Source organism: Triticum urartu, chromosome 5 (genome assembly GCF_003073215.2).
Source record: "Triticum urartu cultivar G1812 chromosome 5, Tu2.1, whole genome shotgun sequence".
In the NCBI taxonomy this organism is placed as follows: domain Eukaryota; kingdom Viridiplantae; phylum Streptophyta; class Magnoliopsida; order Poales; family Poaceae; genus Triticum; species Triticum urartu.
In genome coordinates, this window is record NC_053026.1 from 455,960,828 (window position 1) to 455,976,395 (window position 15,568).

Sequence of the window (15,568 nt, forward strand, 5' to 3'; positions counted from 1 at the left end):
CACGCGAGAGAGAGCGAGAAAGAGAGAGAGAGGGACGTCGTTCGATCTGTCAGTCCGATTACAACATGTCGTCAGTTCAGTGGTGAGTGTCCTAACAGTGCAAGCACACTACATGATTTACACACAGCTGAAGCTATCACACACTTCCTAATACTACTACGTAAGCTCTACCGGCTACATCTAGCTTGCGACTACTTCCTTCCTCCTCGCCTCGACGACGACGAGGACCTCTCCGACCTGTTCACCTTGGCCCTCTTTGCCGGCGGCGGCGTCGCCGGAGCAGCGCCCCGTTTCTGTGGCCGCCCGACGCTTTTCTTCGTCGCGCTAGCCTTGGCTCCTGCCTTGGAGCCACCGCGGCCGGTATTCTTCCTGCCTGCCCCCCTCCTGGCCTTGGGCTCCTCCTCCTCCTCCTCCGGCGCCGGCGCCGACCGCTTCCGCTTCGTCAGCGGCGACCCTCTCTTCTTCGGGGGCGACGACTTGCCCTGGTTCAGCCGCTTCAGGAAGTCCACGGCGATCCGCTTCTTGGGCAGCCCACCGGCGGCCGCCCCGTCCGAGTCCCCGTTGTCCTTCTTGTCAGCCGCCGCCGCAGCCGCAGCCGCTTCCTCCGCAGCTGCCGCCGCCTTCTTGCGGCTCAGAGCGGAGTTCTTGCCGGGTCCCCGGGTCTTCTTCGTCCCAGTGCCCCACGCCTTGCCCTTGGCCGCCGCGGCCAGGGCGGCCTTCTTCTCGCCGTCGCTCTCCGCCTCCTCCTCAACGTCCCGCTTCTCCGCGGCCTCCTCCTTCCTCGCGACGGCCGCCGCCGCGGCAGCCTTGGCGATGGAGCTCCTCTTGCGGCAGAAGATGAGCGGCTTGGCAGCCTTCTGGATCAGCGGCCCGACGATGTCGGCCTCGGCCCTCCGCGAGTCCGGCCCCGCCGCCGGCGCAGGTGGGGGATTAGCGCCGCTCGGCGGCTCCCGCTTGGCCGGGGCCTCGCGGAGCGAGGCGGAGACCTGCGCGGAGACGAGGCGGAGGGCGTTGAGCGCGGCGGCGGCGTGGTCGGGCGCGTGGCGCGGGAGGTAGACGGCGGCGTTGGCGCAGAGCAGCAGCAGGTCGCGGTAGAGCTCGGCGCTGCTGGCGTAGCCCGCCGCGCCGTCCAGCTTCCGGCGCATGGCCTCCAGGTCCACGTGCCGCCTGATCGTGCCCCGGTACGACTCGCTCTCCTGCAGCTCAGCAAAACCAAAGCGGACCCACAGCACGTGAATAAACAACAAAAATTATTAAAAAAACACAAATGAAAGCGTAGAAGAAAAAAAAATATCTCCGCAGCATCTCGAGTCCTCGATCGGCTGCTGTTGAGGCGGCATGCACCCACGGGCCACGGACGGCCGCCCATGTGGTGGTGACCGCAACGCGGCACCCGACTGGCCCGTGCGACAAGGAATCGAATCGCCGGATGGATCATCATCCAGTTGCAGCCCGCAGAAAGCAGCAACTTTTCTCCCTTCTCTTCCGCGAGAGACACGAGCTCGAACGAACAGACGTTATCGCTCGGCTAGAGATGACACTCGGTGGCTTTGAACGGCAAAGAATTTCTCCCGCATCATCACCCAACCCGTTCGGCCGGCGATGGTCCATGCCGGCCGGCTGGGTGTCCTAACGCGGCACTCGAGGCGTGCGGCGTGCGTGCGTGCGTGCACCGCGATGACGCGCTGGCTGTGCTCCGGTCACGTAGATCGGGCCGGCCGGTCAGTGCTCCTAATCGCAGGCCATCATGCCGCGTGCGTGCGTGCGCGCCAGCCTAACCATATCCGTATCATGAGACGGACGAACACCTAGATTAAGCGCGCGAGGGTGGGACCCAGCATCTGACATGCTCCGTGCTCTTTGGTTTTCACCGTGTACGTCTACGTTCTCCCCTCGTTTTCACCCCTGGTAAACACGAGTTTTGACCTACTCCGGCCGACGGTGAGGAGGAGGGACAAGACGGGCAGCGCGGGGGCGGTAACTCTGATGGAGGTTTTTACCTGGCTCTCCTGTAGCTGGTCGAACACGGGGCCGAACCTGGCGGCGACCCTGTCGAGCAGGGCGGCCAGCGGCTCGTCGGCCTCCTCGTCGGCGCTCGCCTTCCGCCGCCGGCACTGCAGGCTCACCGCGCTCTCCTTGGACTCCCCGGACAGCTCCTCCTTGGCCGCCTCCTCCGCCGCCTTGGCGGCGGCGCCGGGGCGCTTCAGATCTGTGGAGTTGGACTCCCGGCACGACCGCCCGGGCTCCTCGCTCGACACGTTCTCGTCGCGGGTCACCCCCTCCGGCTTCGCCTCGCCGCTCGACAGGCTCCGCTCCCGCTCCTCCTTCATCAGCTCCACCTTGCTCTGCAACGTCCTGTCACAAGTAAAAACAAAACCAACAAGTAAATAAATAAACATCGTGCTCTGGAAAAATGGCGGCCGCAGGATCCGCCATCGGACGGGCCACGAGGCGCGCGGTGAATGGTTTCCCTTCAGTTCAAACGGTGGTTTTATCGGTTCGGGTAAACTACTGGAGTATAATCGTTTTACCCGATGGAGAGATCGCATCGCTCGACCTCGCGCCGGAGCTCGGCGACGCGGAGGCGCCGGAGCTCGTCCAGCCACCCGTCGGCGGCGGAGGCCTCGGCCTCGGCCTCAGGGCCGACCTCCCCCTCCTCCTGCTCCTCCTCCTCCGCCCCGCCGCCGGCGGAGAAGCGTCGGTGGAGCTGGTGGAAGCGGAGGCGGCAGCTGCCGGGCGTGAGGCGGGGGCGGGCGGCGAGCGGGCACCGCGCCTGCACCTCCGTGGCCACCGAGTCCCAGCTGGCCGTGCCGTGCCGGCACACGGCGAACGCCAGCAGCAGCTCCTCCAGCGTGCCCCAGATCTCGCCGCCGGCCGACACGTCGGGGCCGTCTGATCCGCCCGCCATGCGCCCCAGCCCTCTGCACCGTGCCGTGCTCTCTCGCGAGGAAGCCGCCGGCGGTGGTGGTGCCGTCTCAGGCTGGTAGGTTCCCTCCCCCACGCCCTCCTCCGTCAAATTTTTTTCCCGTCGTCAGCCTTTTCCTTTTCCTCCTCGTCCCTCCCTCGCCTCCGATTTGATTTTTATCGGAAGGACGGATACGGCCCAGAGTTCATAGCCGCGCGCGCAGGCGATTTCCTGGTTTCTCAGGGGCGTTTTCGCCATTTGGGCAAATAGAAAAGAGGTGGGTGGAGCCGTAGAGGGAGGGCCATTTTCAAACCGGGGCCCACCGCGGGCCAATTCCTGCGTAATGCCCATACTGCCCCCCCTGATCACTGATCGGCCACGCCACTACCGCTAGCCTGACGTGCCAAAGCGCGCAAGGTTACAAAGCACAGTTGAACTGTTGCAGCGCGTCACTGAGCTAAACTGATCCAAAGCAGTGGTAGTATCTGACCGTCGGAACGCCTGATGCTCAGAGTACACACTGCAAACTTCCAGGGCATGGAAATTATTTGAATCTGGCCAGCGGTGTCCATTTGGTTCGCTGGCTGACAGGTGGGGCCTGACTGGGTTGCAACCTCCTGTTTCACTGCAAATGAGTCTACGAGTGCATATCTACCGTCAATCTTTGTTCTGGATGAAAGAGTGATGGAAGTATTTTTTTTTTCAAGTAGTGAGTTCAGGATTCTAGCACACCAAGTTTTAAACCAACTTGTTTCTAAAATAAGAGGTTTTAAACGAGCCGCCCATGTCAGACCAGTATTTGCATCAATTTTGTATTTCAGGAGGAACCTTCGTTACTGGAGGAACTCTTTGGATGCCGGATGCAAAGGTAAGTTTCAGATTTTACCAGCAAGCGGATGAAGGCGACAGGAGCATCGACTCCTTAAATACTACACTCATCAAAGCATAGCAGCACACAAAGAAGCATCTTACTGTTGAAGACTGTTACATAACTCTTCTACTTATCTTCTAGTAGTACCACTGAGGACCATTCCCTAAGTATTTTGAAAGTGTTTACTGTGGAGTCAGATCATTCATTTTCCCTGTTCTCGCTTTCAGGCTCCTTGATTCCTGCCACTTTCTGAGGCAAAGCAAAAGTTGGCCCCAGATTTTAACTGCAACTAGGCACACTTGCACATAGATGCCGGATCAAGATTACCAAAATGCCTCCACTTGCACAAAGCTATCACAGCAACCAAGTTTACCAAAATGCCTCCAGAATGGCATCTGGTCAACAAAAGGATTCTGAACATCACAATAGAATTTGAAACCTCTACTAACAGGAAGTTGCAAAGACAGAAAACAAAGGTTTATACATGATGGCATATCCTAACACGAGCGACATGGAAAACATGGAAAATTACTGAATCACCTTATGAGAATGTCGTTTGGTTCCACTCAAGGATGCAAACTGCCTACCGACCTACATTATTAAGATCAAAATATATATGTAAAATTGCAGAGCTTGCAATGTCAGCAAGCACTAATGCAGTAATGGCTCACTTCCTCCGGGCCTCGAGTGCCTTCTTCAGCTCCTCGCTCGCATCATTCGGTCCACCGGCCGCCAGCTCCTTCCCATTTCCATGGAGATCAGGCTTCACAGGGAAAGTAGTCTGCAGAGGCGGCGACAATGCCGGCATCCTTCGAGCGTCGCCTTTGCTGGGAACTGAGATAGCTCGGTTGACCCCAATCTCAGCACGCAGGCCCTCCACAGTGTGCCGCAGCATGATGCTCTCATCGTTCAGGGCCTCCAGCTGCCTCTTCAGCAATGAGAATTCCTCTCCCTGGGCTACAGGCGCGCTCTTCCCCTTCTTGTCCTCTTCAGACTTCGGATGCTGGCGTGGTGTCTGTTCAATTGTGATCTTGTTCATGACGAGCAGCGGCAGCTTGCTGACAGCCAGGCTCCCCGCCTTCCGCCCATATCCATCGTCTGCGAGTGCGGCCTTCAGCTCTGGTGGCACACGCAGCCCCCACTGGAACCTCAGACTCGCCCTGTTCCACAGAGGCAGCATGCTCCTGGTGGTGAGGCGCATCCCGGACAGCAGCATGCCCACCCCTCCGCCGGTGTTCCCGGCGGCCGTGGTGTTCGCCGCGAACCCGTTCCCGTTGAGGGAGAACTCCTTGTGGCCCTCATGGTCGTGGTCGTCGCCGTTGGTGAGGTCGGACAGCTTGTGGGACAGCGGCAGCGCGGGGGGGTCGGGGACGGGCGGCGAGCGGACGGAGTTGGCGAGGGAGAAGTCGCCGAGCCGGGGCTTGAAGAGGAGCGAGAAGGCGGGCGGGTTGGAGGAGAGGAGGTTGAACTCGGCGGAGAGCGCCAAGGGGGCGCGGATGGGGGAGCCGAGCACGCCGAGGCCCGTGCGGATGGAGAGCGCGAAGGGCTGGAGCGGGTCGTTGGGGCGGTAGGACAGGCGGAGCCCCGGGCCGGAGGGGAAGGCGGTGGAGAGGTCGAAGCGGAGGTCCTCGGAGTCGCCGCCGGCCGAGACGCCGGAGAGGAACGGCAGCCCAAGCACGCCGATGGGCACCTTGGCGCGCAGCAGCGGCCGGTCGTCGTCGCGGAACTTGATGGAGGCCTTCATGGTGGGGGAGGGGGTGGCTAGGGTTAGGGTTCGGGGGCGCCGGGATGCGGGGATCTCCGCGATTCAGGGATGGGGGGTGAGGGGTCGCGGTGGACGGGGAGGTATTTGAAGGGGGGGGGGGGAGGGGAATCGAGGGCGGGGATCACGCCATTTCGGGTGCCGGAGGGGGAGTCGTCGGCGGCGGCGGTCGCGGCTGGTCTTAATTGGGGAGAGGACCGGAGGAGGATGAATGGAATTGAAACGAAATGGGTGGAGGGGGAACAGGATTGGGTTGGAGCTGGGACGGGCCGTTATTTTCTCTCCGTTTTACTCACCCACACGTTTTTACCGCTGATTACGTCGATTTTTCTTTTCCTTTCTCAGTCAGGTAAATCGGTGGAGCCAGTACCTTTTTTTTTTGCTATGAATGTACCAGATCAGTACTGCTCAGCATGGTATGAATGTGTAACTGATCGTCCTCGATCTCCTTGGATCCAACCTTCTGCGATGCAATTGGTCTGACATTCACTAGCTCCACTGACCTGGGCACGCCCGCGGGTATTTGCGGGGCCGGATTTGCAAGATGTGGGTGTACTATGGGCTACTATGGACGAGTTTGGTTGCCCACATCGAGCCCAACCAGGCCTGTGCAGTGCAGTATCTTTTTGAACCTCGGTTGTTTCGTTCCTCGCATACACTGTTGAGCCCGCACCCCTCGTTGGAAACGACCGAATCGGCAGTTTCCCGAGAGCCAGGCCCGAGCGATGCTTCGAGGCGCACGTGGGTGGCTCTATGGAGACGCGTGTCTCGAGTTAATCCATCTCCCCTCTCTCTCTCCCCCCTAATCCTTAATCCCTTGAGGGAGCTGCTGGTCGGCGTGTGCGCGCACTGCCTCTGGGAGCGCCGCTCCTTGCCGCCAAGTCCAACAACGGCGGCGGCCGCGCGCGCCCGCCAGTCAACGACGCGAGCTACTTGTCGACGTGGCCCTATTGCCGGGCGCTCGGCCGCCGGACGGCAACATCTCCAGCTCGCTTCCCAAGGTGTCCGTGCTCGGGTCCTTCCTCCAGCGCCTTGATTCCTCCCGCCGCCACCACCACCCCGACGAGGTCGTCCACGACCATGATGGCGGCGGCGGTTGTGAGGACAAGGACGCCGAGGGCGACGCCGCCGCCTCCGTTGCCAGCCTCGACAGTAAGTTGCCACTCGTACGGCGTACAGATGCAATAATTGGTTGCGCTTTGGCTCACGGGCGGATTGATCGGTCTGCAGATTCCTTCATATCAATCAAGTTCGAGGAGAACGGCACAACAACGTGGGTGGACAGCCAGCAGACGTCACTAAAGCCGGTGCACGAGGCCACGGCGACAACGAAGACGACGGCGTTGGTGGTGGAGCAGGCGAGCCGGCGGGGCGACGTGACGGCTCCGGAGGTGCTGCCGTCTCCTTAGGCGCTGCCAAGGTGTGTTTAGCTGCCACGGCCGGAGCCGGCGCCACGCCCGAGTTGGACCGCGACGCGATTTCCGCTGTTGCTGGCGACGACGACGAGAGCGCGGGGGGAGGCAGCGAAGACGAGGCGGCCAGCGCAGAGGCTCTCCGAGAGGCGACGGGCGCGGCAAGATCCTCAACAACGGCCAGCTCAAGCTCGTCCACGACCGCGGCGAGCCGGGCGCGGCCACGACCACGGCAGCGAGTCGGGTGCGTCCACGGTCGCCATGAGCTGGTGGTAGGCACGATGGGCAGTGGAAGCTCCGGCACGCTCAAAGTGTTTGACGAAATGTCAAGCCCAACATGGTGGCTGTTAAGTTTTGTTGTTAACGCTGGTAATATATGCATGTATGCAACCAAACGCCGGGTGAAAATTGCATCTCAATGACAAGACGCCCAATGCAGGCAACCAATCAACTGGTCATCTACATTTTTTACCCTATTTTTGCTTACCCAGGCCCTGCTCAGGCTGACTCGTTTTTCCCCTCTGAGCCAGGCCCGGCAGCGAAAGCAACCAAACACGCCCTATGTGACTACTCCGCTCCCTAAAATTTAGCTCCACTTTAGAAAATGCCATATGCATGTTGGTACGTATCGAACGAGATGGTTCATGATAAGGTACCTCCAACCATTGATGTATCTCAATAGTTTTTTTGCAGTGACCTCAGCTTGCTCATGATGATTGATCGACATCCAGAAGAAGGTGTGTTAAAAAAGAAGGTTGTTTTATCATATGTGTCATGTTTGTCCGCCATAAAGAATGTCCATAAGAGAGCTATTGTCAATGCAAAAGTCCGACGAAAGCCACCTTTTGAATGGTTGGTTAAAGCTAAACGTAGACGTCTCATTTGTTCTTGCTGATGGACTTGATGAAGCGGGTATGGTTTTGAGGGTCGCCATGTTGGGGTGGAGGGTATCTTTAGCTCCTGCTGGTACTTACGCATTTGCTCAACCGCAGTTGAATCATGAATTGCGACGTGTCTTGAAAGTTTATCATTGGCCCTACAATGGTGCACCACTTTGATTTTGATTGAAGCAGATTGTCTGAAATTAGTTAACATGGTTACCAACAATGATTAGGATAGGTCAGTGTATTCGGGTATGATTCATGAAGTCAAATCTTTTATGCTCACTAAAGAATCTTGTATTATTCATATTAAGAGATGTCGGAACAATGTAAGTGGCTGGCCATAAAGGGGAATGACTAGATTGATCCATACTTCCTCACTTTTAAGGGTGTTACAATGGGTGATACATTATCCCCTTTATTGTTTAATATCATTGTTGATGGGCTTGCCATGTTGGTTAACAAAACACGAAGGAGGAGTTTGATTAGTGCTATGGTTCCCAACTTGGTGGGTGATAGTTTAGCATTACTTCAATATGATGATGATACCACCTTCCTCCTGGAAGATAACCTGGAGAATGCTAGAAACTTAAAGATCGTCCTCTGTGTTTTTAGCAAGTCTATGGTCAAAAGATAAACTTTTATAAGTGAGTTTATTGTTTGGGAGAAGTTGTTAGTAGATACTCACTTTAAATGCTAGATTGTTGCTTATGAAATATCTTGGTTTGACATTGGATGCTAAGAGATTGAGCAATTCTCAAGAGAATCTTGTTGTGTGAAAAGTTGGAAAGAGGATGGCTGGATGGAAAGAAAATTTGCTGTCTATTGCGGATAGGGTCCCTTTTGTGAACCCCTATCTTATTAGCATTCATGTGTTCATGCTTTGTTTCCTGGAAGCTCCCAATGGAATACTTAAGAATTTTTATACCTGCAAAGCAAGGATGGTTGGGTAGGAAAGTAACAATAAAAAGAATATTTGGTTAACTGGCCCACCATATGTATGCCAAAAAGTTGTGGTGGATTGGGTGTGTGGACCTAAAATTGATGAATTAATGCTTGCTAACCAAGTGGCTCTGGAAGTTAGAGAATATTGATGGGTTGTGGCGAGAATTTCTATCCAAGAAATATCCGAGTAGGAAATCCTCATCCCACCAGACAGATGGTTTGGATGCTCAAACTTTTTGCAAAGCTTGGTGAATGTTAACCATACATTTCAACAGTTTACGAAAATGATTTTAGGAGATGGGTCCAAAATAATGTTTTGGGAAGATGTGTGATAGAAGATTTATTCCCTAGATTTTACACCCTGAAATTTACAAAAATGGTGTTTATCCAATATGTCAAAATTGAGGGTTTTGAGGCTATCCATTTTAGAAGAAACATACATGGTGAATTGATGCCCAATGATAATTGAAGCGGCTAGTGGATTCAGTTCAAGGATTCCAAAGCTAGAGTCACACGGCCTTTCAATAGCAAGAAGAAGTTTGTGGTGAATAATTTATACTTGCATTTGAAAGCTTCTAGACTAGTTGGATACAAATCAATTAAGAAGATTGAAATACCTCATAAAATAGATCCTCATACGGTTGATGCTCAGGAGTAATATATTGACCAAGGACAATCCGTTGAGAAGAGGCTGAGCTGAGAATGATCAATTCCATTTATGTTTCGAGCTAGTTTGAAATATGTGTTTTCTCCTTCCAACAACCCTCTTGACACAAGTTTTGGGAGAGCATTAATCATCTATTTTTTGAATGTGGCCTTGCTAAATTGGCCTGGTAGGTGATGACTGTTGGGGAACGCAGTATGCAATTTCAAAAAACTTCCTATGCTCATGCAAGATCTATCTTTTTTTAAGGTAACTGGGGATTTTATTCAAGGATCATCCTATCCGGAATACAAGCAATGTCTGGTAGTACCCCTAGCCACACATGGCAGCCCATCGGCAGAGACGCAACTCCTTTTGCTACCGAGTGGGCCTTGAAATTATTCTCTCTACTTTCAAAATGGAAAACAACAAAAGTAAAAAGGTTCCTGGTAAGAAAGATCTCATGCAATATTGGCGCATAAACTGGCGAAGCTTCTCTGTTGATGTTTGTAATCACCTCTAAGCAATCCGAAGCGATCTCGAGATTCCGCAAATTCAAGTCACGTGCAAGGGCAAGAGCCTCGCTGCAAGCTTGCACCTCCAAACTTGACGGGTCGATCAAGCCATCAAAAACCACCGCTGATGCCCCTAGAAATTTTCCTGACCTATCTAGGCACACTACAGCCGATGCTCCTTTCTCCCCCAGAGTAGAGATAGCTCTGTCACAATTTATTTTTGCTGATTCTCCTGTTCGTGGCAACCAAGCTCGCACCTTCGTAGCTGAGTAGCGGCCCGGCTGCACACGTGATGCTTGAATAGTTGCGATGTCTAGTTCCTCCAGAAATCTCCTGATGAAGCTCATGGTTGACAACGGACTCTGGAACTCGTTCTCATGAATGGCTTTCTGGCGAGCCCACCAGATTGCCCACATTGTGATGAGAACTCAGGTAAGATCTTGGTGATTTGTAGTTTCGAACAGCCAGAGCAACCATAGCTTCGCATCAGCATTCTGATTTGATATAACGTGCTCAAGCAGCTCCTCATCACCCAAAGCCCACACACACCTAGCCATACGGCAGCTAAGTAAGGAGTGTCGCCAGGTATCCTCGTTGGTGCCACATATAGAGCATATTGCAGTATCAACCATCTTCCTCTCGTGCCGCACTGCACCCGTTGGAATCGATGTATGCGCCAACCTCCAAATGAAAACTCGGATTTTGGACGGAACCTTCACTTTCCATAGCTGAGACCACGATTTCTTATCTGCTGCAATATTTGAGTGACCCGATCGGTGATCCAGCCAGTCCTCCCTTTGGGCTTTAATAGCGGAGATCATCCTGTATGTAGAACGTACAGAGAACACTCCTCTTTTGTCATAATGCCATGACAAAAATTCATCTTGTGTCCGAGTGCTAAGAGGCATATTTTGTATGACTTCAACATCAGGTGCAATGAAGTGCTCCATGAGGATTTGCTTATTCCACACCCTGGTGATGGGATCAATGAGGTCCGAGACCAACGCTGGTGGATTAGTCGAGCGAGCACAAATGGGTATGAGCTTATAGTCCCTTGGCAGCCAGTTCTCATTCCATATGCTAGTCTGGAGACTAGAACCGATTCTCTTTATTAGTCCTTGTGCCAGCACGTCCCTGCCCTCGAGGATAGACCGCCAGACCTGGGACGGTGCCGCTCCCAGGGTGGCGTCTAGCAAGTGACAGTTCAGATAATATCTAGCTTTAAGTGCACGTGCATTGAGCGTATCCGGTTCCTTCAACAATCTCCATGCTTGACGTGCGAGTAGAGTTAGGTTGAACAACTCAACATCTCTAAAACCCAGACCGTCCATGAACTTGGGTTTCGACATGGTCTTCCACGACACCCAAGCAGTTTTCCTCTGGCCATTCTTGCTTCCCCACCAAAATTTCCGGATTATGCTATTGATGTGATCACATAAACCCCGAGGTAGTTTGAAACATGACATAGAATAAGTAGGGATGGATTGAGCCACCGACTTTATAAGAACTTCCTTCCCTCCTACTGATAAACACTTCTCCATCCACCCTTGGACCTTGTTCCAGATTCTGTCCTTGAGGTATTTAAATGACCCTTCTTTCGCCCTACCCACATCCGTCGGCAATCCCAAGTATTTTTCTGACAACGATTCATTATGGACAGCAAGGATATTCTTGATGGAGTTACGAGTAGAATCAGGTACACCTTTGCTAAAGTAGATAGATGACTTGTCCATATTGATCCTTTGCCCAGATGCATCACAATATGTCCTTAAAAGCTCTTCCACACGTGTATCACTCGCCTCACTAGCCTCGAAGAATAGTAGGCTATCATCAGCGAAGAGAAGATGGTTCACCGAGGGGGCGTTTTCTGCCACTGAAATCCCCCGAATTCCTCCTTGGGCCTTCAACAAGCACGACAACCCTTTAGCCACGAGCAAGAACAAATATGGAGAGATGGGGTCCCCCTGTCGCAACCCTTGCGTTGGACTGAAAGCATCCAAGCTGCCAGCATTGAATAATATGAAGGAAATATGCCCCAGAGGCAATAATAAAGTTATTATTTATTTCCTTATAACATGATAAATGTTTATTATTCATGCTAGAATTGTATTAACCGGAAACATAATACATGTGTGAATACATAGACAAACAGAGTGTCACTAGTATGCCTCTACTAGACTAGCTCGTTAATCAAAGATGGTTATGTTTCCTAACCATGAACAAAAGAATTGTTATTTGATTAACGAGATCACATCATTAGTTGAATGATCTGATTGACATGACCCATTCCATTAGCTTAGCACCCGATCGTTTAGTATGTTGCTATTGCTTTCTTCATGACTTATACATGTTCCTATGACTATGAGATTATGCAACTCCCGTTTGCCGGAGGAACACTTTGGGTGCTACCAAATGTCACAACGTAACTGGGTGATTATAAAGGAGCATTACAGGTGTCTCCAAAGGTACATGTTGGGTTGGCGTATTTCGAGATTAGGATTTGTCACTCCGATTGTCGGAGAGGTATCTCTGGGCCCTCTCGGTAATGCACATCACATAAGCCTTGCAAGCATTGCAACCAATGAGTTAGTTGCGAGATGATGTATTACGGAATGAGTAAAGAGACTTGCCGGTAACGAGATTGAACTAGGTATTGGATACCGACGATCGAATCTCGGGCAAGTAACATACCGATAACAAAGGGAACAACGTATGTTGTTATGCGGTCTGACCGATAAAGATCTTCGTAGAATATGTAGGAGCCAATATGGGCATCCAGGTCCCGCTATTGGTTATTGACCGGAGACGTGTCTCGGTCATGTGTACATTGTTCTCGAACCGTAGGGTCCACACGCTTAACGTTACGATGACAGTTATTATGAGTTTATGCATTTTTGATGTACCGAAGATTGTTCGGAGTCCCGGATGTGATCATGGACATGACGAGGAGTCTCGAAATGGTCGAGACATAAAGATTGATATATTGGAAGCCTATGTTTGGATATCGGAAGTGTTCCGGGTGAAATCGGGATTTTACCGGAGTACCGGGAGGTTACGGGAACCCCCCGGGAACTATATGGGCCTTAGTGGGCTTTAGTGGAAAGGAGAAAGGGGCAGCCCAAGGTGGGCCGCGCGCCTCCCCCCTCCCCTAGTCCTATTAGGACAAGGAGAGGTGGCCGGTCCCCTCTCTCTCTTTCCCCCCTCGAGGAATCCTATTCCAACTAGGATTGGGGGGGGGATCCTACTCCCAGAGGGAGGACTCCTTTGGCGCGCCCTCCTTGGCCGGCCGCCCTCTCCCCCTTGGCTCCTTTATATACGAAGGCAGGGGGGCACCCTAGGACACACAAGTTGATCCTCGTGATCGTTCCTTAGCCGTGTGCGGTGCCCCCTGCCACCATATTCCACCTCGGCCTTATCATAGAGGTGCTTAGGCGAAGCCCTGCGATGGTAGAACATCAAGATCGTCACCACGCCGTCGTGCTGATGGAACTCCTCCCCGAAGCTTTGCTGGATCGGAGCCCGGGGATCGTCATCGAGCTGTACGTGTGCTAAGAACTCGGAGGTGCCGGAGTAACGGTGCTTGGATCGGTCGGATCGGGAGGACGTACGACTACTTCCTCTATGTTGTGTCAACGCTTCCGTTGTTGATCTACAAGGTTACGTAGATCATACTCTCCCCTCTCGTTGCTGTGCATCACCATGATCTTGCGTGTGCGTAGGAAATTTTTTGAAATTACTGCGTTCCCCAACATAATACTGAGAAGGAAACCGAAGAAACAAACCTCATGACTATTTCAGTGAACCGAATACTGAATCCCATCTTAATCATAACTGATCTTAAGTAGGACCATTCCAAGCGTTTGTATGCCTTCATCATATCAAGCTTAAGGGCACAAAATCTATTTCCTTTCACCCTCTTGGTCTTCATATAGTGCAAACATTCATAAGCAATAATAAAGTTGTCTGTAATTAGGCGTCCAGGAACAAAAGCCGACTGCTCTTCAGAAATGATTTCGGGGAGAATAATTTTCAACCTATTTGCTAACACCTTTGATGTGATATTGTAGATCACGTTACAAAGGCTTATCGGCCGAAATTGTCCTAAAACTTTTGGACTAGCTATCTTTGGAATTAAAACAATGAACGTGTTGTTTATCTCCTCTGGTGAATCGACTCCATCAAGCACTCTGATAATCATCCATGTGACCTCATCTCCACACAAATCCCAATGTTTCTAGAAAAAATGCACGGGAAAACCATCGGGTCCCGGAGCCTTAGTCGAAAACATCTGAAACAAGGCGTCTTTTACCTCCTCCTTGGTGTATCTTTCATTCAGTCTGCCATTCATGTTGCCATCCACCCTCACTGGGATATGGGATAAAACTTCTTCCATACCTATAGTACCTTCAGAGGTGTATAGATTGGAGTAAACCTCTGTGGCCATCCCTGCCAGTTCATTTAAGTCCGTGCATGTCGATCCATCAACACGGTTAAGCATTATAATTCTATTTTTTGCACGGCGAGCATTCGCTTTCCTCTGGAAGAACTGAGTATTGCTGTCTCCCTCAGACAGCCATGAAATACGTGAATGTTGCCTCGCCATAATTTCCTCCCTATACGCAAGTTCAACCATGCGATACTCAACTCTTCTCTCCTCATTGCTCGGTCATGTTCTCAGCGGGTCAGCTCATAGCGTTGCAAGTTGGTTGCGTAGCGAACGCAGCTCTTGGCGAACCGAACCAAATCCCCCGTCGCGACAATGATTTTGAAACAGATTGGAGTTTGCTAGCCAACTCAGCAAGCGATGAGGCCGGGCCATCGCCATTCCAAGCTGCCTTGACTATATTCTGAACCGACCACCGGTTTCCCAAGCACAGTCGTGCCGAAAAGGCTTCTTCGCAATACGGAGATATCCCGCTTCTAGTTCATTCATGAGCAAAATTGGGCTATGATCACTTTTAACTGCTGTTAAGTGCTCAACACTTGCAAAAGGAAAAATGTTTGACCAGCTTGGCATGGCTAGAGCCCGGTCCAGCCGGACCCTGCAAAACTGGCCTCCTGTTACTCGCTTCTTAAAAGTCTAGTCCAGCCCCTGTACCCGATGTCAGATAGACCGCATAGATCCACCGCCTCTCTGAACCCAGCCATTTGAGCACTATCCCGTGGAGTAGGCCCCATCAGCTCCTCCTGACGGAGTATCTCGTTAAAATCCCCTATACAGAGCCACATCAAGGTACTCTCTCCTCTTAATCTCTTTATCGTGTCCCAAGTTTTATACCTTAGGTTTCTATTGGCTTCTCCGTAGAAGCATGTGAGGCGCCATTGAACATTCCCTGGCTCCAAGACCCACGAGTCAATGTGATACTGAGAAAAGTTCTTTATTACCAAGTTAATCTCCGATTTCCAAAAGATACATAAACCTCCACTCCGACCACTACTAGCTATTGCAAAACTACTTTGAAAACCTAACGATGCCGCCAATCCTTCCACTCGATTCTTTGCTAATTGAGTCTCCAAAATGCATAGAACCGATGGCGCACTAGCCCCCACGAGATCGCGGAGCTCATGAACTGTCGCAGGATCACCAATCCCGCGGCAGTTCCAGCACAGAGTCCTCATCAGGCCCGGCGGCCC

At 52.4% G+C, this 15,568-nt stretch overlaps 2 protein-coding genes and 1 pseudogene across 2 annotated transcripts; 1 reads left to right on the plus strand and 2 right to left on the minus strand.

The window, feature by feature from the left end:
• Positions 1-21: 21 nt before the first annotated feature.
• Positions 22-3,114, minus strand: LOC125509776 (nuclease SbcCD subunit C-like). Its single transcript, XM_048674810.1, has 3 exons — positions 2,532-3,114; positions 2,001-2,355; positions 22-1,196 (listed from the first exon to the last, which is right to left on the minus strand). Exons 1-3 carry the CDS (start codon positions 2,906-2,908, stop codon positions 192-194), a joined length of 1,737 nt encoding a protein of 578 aa, XP_048530767.1. The 5' UTR covers positions 2,909-3,114; the 3' UTR covers positions 22-191.
• Positions 3,115-4,204: 1,090 nt separating this feature from the next.
• On the minus strand, positions 4,205-5,749 carry LOC125509778. Its single transcript, XM_048674812.1, has one exon. It carries the CDS (start codon positions 5,518-5,520, stop codon positions 4,444-4,446), a length of 1,077 nt encoding a protein of 358 aa, XP_048530769.1. The 5' UTR covers positions 5,521-5,749; the 3' UTR covers positions 4,205-4,443.
• Positions 5,750-5,912: 163 nt separating this feature from the next.
• LOC125509779 lies at positions 5,913-8,183 on the plus strand (annotated as a pseudogene).
• The last annotated feature ends 7,385 nt before the right edge of the window (positions 8,184-15,568 follow it).